Source organism: Camelina sativa, chromosome 7 (assembly GCF_000633955.1).
Source record: "Camelina sativa cultivar DH55 chromosome 7, Cs, whole genome shotgun sequence".
Lineage (NCBI taxonomy): Eukaryota > Viridiplantae > Streptophyta > Magnoliopsida > Brassicales > Brassicaceae > Camelina > Camelina sativa.
Window position 1 is genome coordinate 3,810,404 of NC_025691.1, and position 10,798 is coordinate 3,821,201.

At 33.8% G+C, this 10,798-nt stretch overlaps 1 protein-coding gene across 1 annotated transcript; it reads left to right on the top strand.

Annotated features, from left to right (window-relative positions):
• Positions 1,383–2,066, top strand: LOC104704258 (receptor-like protein 12). The gene has a single exon (XM_010420376.1). It carries the CDS (start codon positions 1,383–1,385, stop codon positions 2,064–2,066), a length of 684 nt encoding a protein of 227 aa, XP_010418678.1.

Below are 10,798 nucleotides of genomic sequence, written 5' to 3' on the forward strand. Positions count from 1 at the left end.
AAGTCTATCAACATGAGGAAGGGATTACTTTGAACCAGAGGCGATATGCTCTAAAGATCCTTGAGGAGGCTGGCATGAACGACTGCAATCCTGTACACATCCCAATGGAGACAGGATTAAAATTGGACAAAGCTTTGAAAGAAGAAAGGATTGATGCCACTAGCTACAGAAAGAATGTTGGCTGTCTGCGTTACTTATTGCATACGAGACCGGACTTATCGTATTGTGTGGGTGTGTTAAGTCGCTATATGCAGGATCCTAGGACTTCTCATGGAGCTGCTATGAAGAAATGTTTAAGATACTTGAAAGGTATGGTCAGTCTTGGTCTGACATTTGGTCGTGAAAGAACAAGGGTACCACGGTTAGTAGGATATAGCGATAGCAGTCACAACGTCGATCCTGAAGATGGCAAGAGCACTACAGGACACATATTTTCCCTTGGAGAGAGCCCGATCACTTGGTGCTCACAGAAGCAGGACACTGTTGCCTTATCATCATGCAAAGCTGAATTTATGGCAGGAACAGAAGCAGCAAGACAGGCTATTTGGTTGCAGGATTTGCTTGAAGAAGTTACTGGAGCTCCATGTGAAAAGGTTACCATTCGGATAGACAATAAATCAGCTATTGCTCTGACGAAAAATCTAGTCTTCCACGGGCGAAGCAAGCACATTCATACCAGGTATCACTTTATCATGGAATGTGTGGAGAATGGACAAGTGGAGGTGGTTCATATCCCCGGAAGTGAACATAAGGCAGATATATTAACCAAGGCACTCGGAAGGAACAAATACAAGGAAATGAGGGAGCTCATTGGTATGAGAGAAATTGCCGAAGATGACTTCAAACTTAGGAGGGAGAATGTTGGATAGACTAAGTTAGAAGTCATCCTATTCCTAACTAGTTTGTGTTTTGTTAAGAGTTAAGATTGAGTTTGGTTTAGGAGTTATCTAAACAAAGGTTTTCCAATTAGGAATAGGATTTGATTTGGTGTTTTATATATAAGGGTGTTGAGTTGTGACATACCTTAGTGTGAGATTTAAGATTGAGAGATTAAGGTTTTGAGTAATTTTCCTTAATAAAAAAGAAGAGTTGTTCCTTTAAAGTTTGAATCTCAAAGCTTGAAAACAAGAATTTGCTCATCTCTCAAGTTTCTAAGCGTTATAAACAACAGAATCGAAAACACGTTCCCTTTCTGGCTTAAAGCTTTACCGAATTTGCAATTCCTTACCCTACGCTCAAACAAGTTTTATGGTCCTATCTCTCCTCCTCATCAAGGTCCTCTCGGGTTTCCAGAGCTGCAGATATTTGAGATTGCTGACAACAAGTTTACTGGAAGCTTGCCACCAAGCTACTTTGTTAATTGGAAAGCATCATCACTCACCATGAATGAGTATGGGGGTTTATATATGGTATATGATAAAAATTCTTTTGGTAAAATTCACTATACCTATATGGATGCTATAGATTTGCAATACAAAGGCCTATCTATGGGGCAAGAGATAGTCCTGACTTCCTACGCTGCCATTGATTTCTCTGGGAACAGACTTGAAGGACAGATTCTTGAATCTATCGGTCTCTTGGAGGAATTGATTGCGCTCAACTTATCGAACAACGCCTTCACAAGCCATATTCCTCCGTCTTTCGCCAATCTTATGAAACTCGAGTCACTTGATATGTCAAGAAATCAACTCTTTGGAACTATTCCCAATGGACTAGGGAGCCTCTCGTTTTTGGCGTACATAAACGTGTCTCACAACCAACTCAAGGGTGAAATACCACAAGGACCACAAATTATTGGGCAATCTATATCTTCCTTTGAAGGGAATGCTGGTCTTTGTGGTCTTCCTTTGGAGGAGACTTGCTTTGGGAGTAATACTAATACGCCACCAACACAACAGCCTAAAGAAGAAAACGAGGAAGAGGAACAAGTGTTGAGCTGGAAAGGGGTGGCCATAGGATATGGACCTGGAGTGTTGGTTGGATTGGCAATAGCACAACTCATTGCTTCATACAAGCCCGAGTGGCTTGCAAAGATTATTGGTCCGCCAATGCGTAAAAGCCGTTAGGATTGTTTCCATTTGAGTTTTATCCTATAATGTTGGTCAAGTAATTGTTGATGTGTTGAACCATTTCTTTGTGTTTGTTGAGAAATCTTTATCTAATGTATGCTTGTGTCATTTATTTTTCTATGGAGTTAAAAATGAAAAAAAGAATGGTGCACTCTTTGGAGTCATCATTTGCTTTTGACATACCTTTTGTCGAGATTTAAATCAACTTCACCGTTTATCTCTTCTTTGAACAACAATCTCGTACCAACTTTTACTCAACGGTTTCTAATAAACATCCACACTATGTTCTGCCTCAGATTTTTTCTTCCCCTAGAATGTGTGAGTGTTGTTTGGGCTGGCATCAAAAATCAAGTTTAATGATCTTTGGTTAACTAAAACATAACATGATCACTTTACCATGCACGTCACCAACCTAATTGGCAGGAGACTCGCCATTAGATTTTAGATTACAAATACAAAGAACAAGGTCAATAGGTCATCACCACGAGCACAAAGACCTAGTCTTATATATGCAAACCCGCCAACAGCGCTTGATTAATTATGACAAATTAATGGTTCTATTTGAAAGAGTTTGATCATCACAATTTTATTTTATACTCTGATCAAACTTATGAAATGATCTTAAAAAGACTTGTTAAAACGAGATTAGCCAAATTTTATAAGTAGAAAATATGATAACACTACAAGAAAAAATGCTTATTGCGATGGAAAGATTCCTCGCTAATCACTTGCAAAACGATAATAGTAAAAGATTTGCGAGAAACGTCAGTTCCTCGCAATACACGTGTCGCAAATTTAAAAACGTTGCATATCTCTCGCAAATCTTGCGACGGATATTTCCGCAAATTGCGATATACATTATTTCTCGCAAATATCTTGCAATATGTCCCGGAGTAAATCCTTCGCTGTTTTGCAAGACTTTTGCGACATTTTTTGTCGTCACAATATATGAACAATATCATAAACCCCATGATATGTACTCCTTGCAAATTAGTAGCAATTTTGCGATACTGCTATCCATCGCAAATCCGTAGCATAAAATTGGTAGGATTTTGACTTTTTTTTCATGTTGATATTTACATTTATATAAACAATATCATTATAAAGAAAAATACTCAAAATCAAAAATAAAATTCAAAGATAAATGGGAAAAACTATCTGTATCTCCTATAAACTTTCATATAGCACCACAACTACACAGTATTTGAACCTCGACCTCGGTACACACAAACTAGAAGTTACAATTCAGTTTTCCCCTAATTTCAAAAAATTCAACCCAAAAACACATAATTATGGTTTATAGTTGGTTTACTGTTGCCCAGATAACCATTAACCATAAAACAACAAACTTAAACCGGATTTAACCAAAAGTCAAGATCAAACCGAGAGAAATTCATCACTGTAGCCTGTAGAGTTCATTGTTCCGTCTCCGATCACTTTCAACCCTCTGAGTTCAGTCCCAAGTTGGAAGATGACATTCACACAACAGTCTTCAAACACATAAAAATTGTAACTTTGCAATTTCAAAATCTGATTTTTTTTTTCTGAATTGATTCTGTGGTGAAGATGGGTTCAAAGATGAAACCAACAATGTTCAACGAGAGATTAGCAACAACATTAAAGAGTTGGCATCACACAGCAAAGAAACAAATCAAACAAAGCAGAAGCGTTGATGATAGCTTCGTGAATTCGATGTCTCTGAAAAGAAACTCTTATTTTGATTTGTTGGATCCTAAGTATCAATACGAAACTACTGAGACTTTGAATTCAAAGTATCGTTAACGGCTGTGATTGCGACGACGACGACGGAGGAGGAACAAGTTGTGATTGCGATTGATTCTGGATTTGGCTATTTCATGGCGGGTGGTGACTTCAAACCCAGATTTTGAACTTGTATAGCTTTGATTTTTTACCAATCACAAAAGCTTTAATAAAAACTTTACTCTCAGCTTTTTGGTACAGCTTTCATATACAGCTCTTTTTTACAGTTTTGCACTATTCCGTAACAGTTGTATAGCTTTGGGTACGTTACCAATTGGACCCTATGATTTGTTTCTGGTTATTTCATTTTTTCAGAAAAAATCTGGCATTAGAAGAAAATGGAGGAAGGAAGAAAACAAAGGGAGATGCTTTTTTCTTTTTTAATGGGTCTGATTGGTGACGTAGCCAAAACTGTACAGAATAGATGTAAGCTTATACAAAATAGTGCAAAACTGTAAGAAAGAGCTGTACATGAAAACTGTAAAAAAAAGCTGAGAATAAAGCTTTTCATAAAGTTTTTGGTAAAATTTTTGTGATTGGTAAAAAATCAAAACTGTACAAATAGTAAAGCTTTGTTTTTGTCACCAATCAAAGCCACTAATTTAATCAGGTTTTAATTTGGTTTATTCTAGTACGAGCACAGAAAGGGAACCGGAGTTCCCTCTAGTGGATTTTTGGTTTGGCATCGGGTTTATGTCATAAACCGAGTTAACCAACGTTAATGGGGATGGAGGTTTTGAACTTAAAATTATGGGGAAACTGGAGTGTAACTTTTTCCAACATAAATATAAGTAGAATTTAAATTCTTTTCATTACAAACAAAAAATTGTCTTAAACATAAGAAACCACACAGTTTCTACACCAACTAATTAAAAGGATTGTGATACAGAGGGAACTCCGGTTCCCTTTCCGTGCTCGTGCCCATGGCTGTGCATGTGGTTGTGTCGTTTCCTGTCTCACATATGGTTGGATTGCACCCATGTTCAGTACTTGTTGGGGTTCTGCTTCCAAACTTAGCAAAGAACTCGAGATCCTTGTCAACAAGGTAGTCAACTTATGCATCATAGCTATGTCCTTGATAACTTAGACTGCCCTTCTATACATCCCTCATAGATGGGTTGCTTTGCAGCAACTAATATATCATAAAATCGTTATGCATCTATGTGGGACATTCTTCATTACTAGTTTCAGTAAATGTAGCAATAGTTTCATGAAATGCATCATTAACCATATCATAAAACTTATTTTCCTCCATGAAAACTAAATTGATCAGATTTTTGATGCCTATAATTCGCATAATTACTAGGTTGATCAACATCATAATTTATCCTACTACTTCCTGCATTGTTGCTACGACCTTCTCCGTGATGTAACCATACATAGTAATTCAGCATATATTCTATATTATATAGATTCTTCTTTACTACATTAAATTCCAAATATTTGTCGTTTAGACACTTACCACATGGACAGACAATTATACCGTTTTCACGAGCAAATGGTTAGTTTGTCGCTTGGAACATGAAAACGCATAAACCGTCACAAAATTCTCTTGTCACATCACTGGTCTTCGGATCTGTATGATTGTACATCCATCACTGCTCTCCGCGTCCAAACATTTTAGAAAACAATAGTGTTTGGAAGTTCTTTTTCTTTCTTTCGGAATTTTTTCTCTTTCCTTTACAAAAATGTTTTTGAGGTTTTTTTTTTCTTTCTTTAGACAGTTTTTATTTTATTTCTTTTGGAAGTAGTTTGTAAGTTTTTTGTCACTTGATGTGCATTTGCTATGTATAGGCATACTAAAAATGTTGCTAGAGATTTGCTATGGATATTAAGCTTATTTTTGCTATAAATTTGCGTGGCTTCGAGATCTACCGACAAGGTGGATACTTTCATTTAAAACATGTTTTGTAACTATTTCAAATATCCATCGCAATAATCTTGTAAATTTACTGTAGAAATATTTATTGCACATCAAATACTGTAGAAATATCCGTCGCAATAGGCGCGTTTTTTGTAGTGTAAAATGAGATGGTATTTGGTTACTTTTGGAAACATTCAAAACGGCAAACTTAAATATGTACACCATGATTGATGGTGAGTTGGTGACTATATAACATTGTATATTTTAACAACGTTCAAAAATGTATTAATAGATGAATGTCTAATCCAAAAACTTAGTCTCTAAAATTGTAACACCTCGACACAAACTATTGTATCACATAATTTTTTTAAAAAACAATTCAATAGTTAAAACTTAAATTTATGAGTATATAAACTTAAAACTTAATAAGTATATATGATTATAGTTGATCCGGTATAGTTTTAATCACAATAAATCAAACTCAGAGAAGCAGTCTCCCATTCAAAATTTAAAATTCTAAATATCGCCATGTTAATACCATGGACTATGAGCTTATAGTCCTCATGTTGTCAAACCATACTGTATTTCTTCTCATTTTTGTTCCTTGCGTTCTGAAATCTTAAAAATTACGAGTATATCCATAGGTTAATCTTACCAATTTCCCATCTTTACTTTTGTCCTCTTAATTTTTTTTTGTATTAAGGCCCCGTAGACTATGGGCCATGTTATCCGATGATACACTTTTAGGGTCAATAGTCAATATTGATTGGAATTTTCTGCCCCATAATTTGCGGTAGCATCTTTATGGGAAATCTTTCATAATTCATTCAATAAATAAATAAATCTTCTCGATCGTTTTCTCTGACTTTACATTCCTTGTCTACATTTTAGATCGATCATCGATCTTCACCGTAAATCTTTTGTTCGGTGTAATGATCTTTTTTTAACTAAACCTTAAGTGATCACTTTGCCGGTTCACCAGCTTTGAAGTTGTGTATAATCTGCAAACAAATTAAAACAATGCCGCCATTTCTTATATGTAATACACTAAGAGCTATAGACGTCTCCAATCTATTAGAGTGTCTCAAAACACAAGGCCTTGTAGTGCCAACAAGCCCAATTATATTGTCTTTAAGCCCATGTGTTTTAGGGTTCCAAGCAAGTAGTATAAATATCAACATTAGGAGAACTATGGTTGTAACCTTGAGAGTTGTATTGAGACAACTCTCCTTTATCACATTTATGAAATATCACTACAAGAAGTATGAGCTTCGGTCGCACACGGATAATGCTACTAAAGGGTTTTTGTAGCGCATTTGAAAACATTGTATAATGAACAGCTACAGTAGACCCCCCTCTCTACCATAACAGTTTTTACGCGCTATGGTAGATTGACCTATTATAGCGCTAATAGTCTGCTATTTTATATTATTAACTAGCGCTTAGTTTGTGCTATTATGTTTGTTTTTATAGCAAACATTTCATGTTGTGTAACTTGTAATGATAACACATTATATGTGCTGGAGGATGTTGTTTCCTGACATTATGGTTCTCGAATTTAACACTATAGTAGCACAAAATACTTGCTATGGGAAAGTGTTATATAGCGGGTTCCTTTTGCTATTGTGTAGTTTTTAATGGCTATTATACCTTGCGATACCATCATTTACAATAGCATTTATCAATTGCGGTTTAATAATGTATTCCAGCATTTTTCTCGTGCTATAATATAAGATTTCTTGGCTTTTATTTTGTACTATGTAATATTTATCATGACACTGAGAAAATTCTGTTTATATTGCAATTTGGATCTATATTTAACCTATATTGCATATATATTGAGTTGCATAATAATTTGTTATTTGAAACATTGAGTTGCACAAAATGCAATTAGCTTTAATTTATGAAAGACAATGACTCATAAAAACAATCATATTACATAAAGTTAACTTAACAAAATGTAAACATCACATGAACTAAAAAAACATGAACTCGCTCTAAGAGTGGTTACCATGCCATAATTATTCAAAGAGTCTTGCGGTTTGAGGGCTCTCCTTTCTCTACTTTTGGGCGTTTCTTACCAGTGTTGTTGCGTGTATCCTCCACAATGTTTCTCCAAACTTGCTTGTATAGTGGATCAATGTCTTCTTCCTCTAGTTCGATGCGTATTAAGTAGCCTAGGTGAGCACATGACCTTCTAAACTCTAGCTTTGTTATCTCCTTCAGTTCATCATCCGCATCAGTTTGTTGATCGTTGATTGCTTGTTGTTGTGTATGTTGTCTGAGTGTTGGTACAACGTTCTTAGCGGGGAGGCCGCATATGAGTCCTTTATCTTCCATTTAAGTAACAGCTTTTGCAGTACCAGATATGATATTGTTTAGATATGTTAATTTTTAATCAACAACCACAACAATCAAAAGAAAACAATATAATTCAATNGTTCCTTTTGCTATTGTGTAGTTTTTAATGGCTATTATACCTTGCGATACCATCATTTACAATAGCATTTATCAATTGCGGTTTAATAATGTATTCCAGCATTTTTCTCGTGCTATAATATAAGATTTCTTGGCTTTTATTTTGTACTATGTAATATTTATCATGACACTGAGAAAATTCTGTTTATATTGCAATTTGGATCTATATTTAACCTATATTGCATATATATTGAGTTGCATAATAATTTGTTATTTGAAACATTGAATTGCACAAAATGCAATTAGCTTTAATTTATGAAAGACAATGACTCATAAAAACAATCATATTACATAAAGTTAACTTAACAAAATGTAAACATCACATGAACTAAAAACATGAACTCGCTCAAAGAGTCTTGCGGTTTAAGGGCTCTCCTTTCTCTACTTTTGGGCGTTTCTTACCAGTGTTGTTGCGTGTATCCTCCACAATGTTTCTCCAAACTTGCTTGTATAGTGGATCAATGTCTTCTTCCTCTAGTTCGATGCGTATTAAGTAGCCTAGGTGAGCACATGACCTTCTAAACTCTAGCTTTGTTATCTCCTTCAGTTCATCATCCACATCAGTTTGTTGATCGTTGATTGCTTGTTGTTGTGTATGTTGTCTGAGTGTTGGTACAACGTTCTTAGCGGGGAGGCCGCATATGAGTCCTTTACCTTCCATTTAAGTAACAGTTTAACAGTACCAGATATGATATTGTTTAGATATGTTTATTTTTAATCAACAACCATAACAATCAAAAGAAAACAATATAATTCAATATAAAAGAGTACAACCTTTGATTGAATGACGAACATGTGATATCTAGATCCGAAATCTGAAAATGAATAGATCTGTCAACAAGAATCTGCAAAACACCATAAACAATCTCAACAGTCAAAATATTAACAAGAACCTGTTTTTCTATTTCTTAAATCTAATAATAATGACTATCAGTGTTGGATTTTATTGAATATCTGCAAAAAACCTAATTCCAAATTGAAGCAGTAACTAATATAATGTCGTAATACTCAGATCTACTTCATCAAACAATAAATGAAAATCCAGATTTCTTTTTGAAACAAAGAATCAGAAGATTCGAGAAACAAGCAAAAGAAAGAGAAAATAAAAACCTTTAGATTCGGCGATAGTGAAAGAGATGATATGAGTTCCTCTATAGATTCAATCTGTGTTTTTTTGGTGTTTGGCGATGGTGAAAGAAGCTTCCAGATTGAGAGTCTATTGGGTTTCCTTGGAGAAAAGTAGATATCGAGATAATGAAAAGTTAATAAAAAAAGAGCTGATTAATGACCGTTAGATTTATTCTAATCAACGGTAGATATGAATAATTTGGTGATCCACACCTTAATCAATTAGCCAATGAGATAATTGTTTCACGATTTGTATGTTATTAGTATAGTATTTTGTTATTTTTCTTTGTATTAATTTTGGAATATGGTGTAACAATTAAATAAAAATTAAAGTTTCATATGGTAAAGCTAGTTTAATTTAAAATTTAAAATTTAAAATTGAAAATTATATTTTTACATTGTTAATCTGTGTAGAATGCTTTCAACTAAGAGATTTAGGGTATAAGGTTTATTGTATAGGGTTTGGGGTTTATATCTTATATTACTATATGATTAAAATATTTATATATAATGCTAACTAATATTAATAATTCATAATTATGTACAAATATACATAAAATTATATTTTTACATTGTTAATTTCATGTTTCATATATTGGTGTATAATGCTTTCAACTAAGAGATTTAGGGTATAGGGTTTGAGGTTTATATCTTATATTACTATATATATGATATAAAGATTTCTTTTTAATGTTAATTAATATTAATAATTCATAATTGTTTCATCAATATTTATTTATTGTTAATATTTGTTTATCTTATTTTCTTAATTTTTTCAAAACTATTTGGTTTATTTATCTATTGATGTTAATTTTGTATATATCCAAATTATTGCCCCTAGCTAATAATATAACTAACGTTTTTAATATTGGCTTATTATTATTATTATTATAATTATTTTATTTTTTGAACAACCAATTTGGCTTATTATCTTTCTATATATTTTTTAAATAAATTTCAAACATGTTAAAAAGAAAAATTAAATAACTTGTCCCATTTAAATTAATATCTGAAACATATAAATTTTGATTCAACCTTATTATCCAAAAATAAAAAAAAAGGGGCAAAGACCAGTGTATGACACAAAACAACACAAAGTACTCATGTCTTTAAACTACAAAACATGTTCCCCACTTGTCCTCATTCATTCCTGCTGAAAAAAAAAATTAGTCAGTAGTTGTTATTGTCATCATATTTTGCACACATGTAAAATTAAATTATATATCCACCATTACAATTTTATCTTCTGGCCAGGCAAGACAAGATCTATGTGCATCTTCCATATATTCGATTTCAGGAGTTTGCCTCCAAACTGCAGCATCTTTAACAATCACAACATCCACCCATTCTCAACAAGCATTAGGCCCCAATTTAACGTGATGTACATGTTGATCAGGATCACTAGACGACCAACGTCCTTCAGCAACAACGCGATTCTTTCCGGATATATCCATCAACTTGCATTTTTGATTTTCTTTGTTGGCGAGACGCTTCAAGA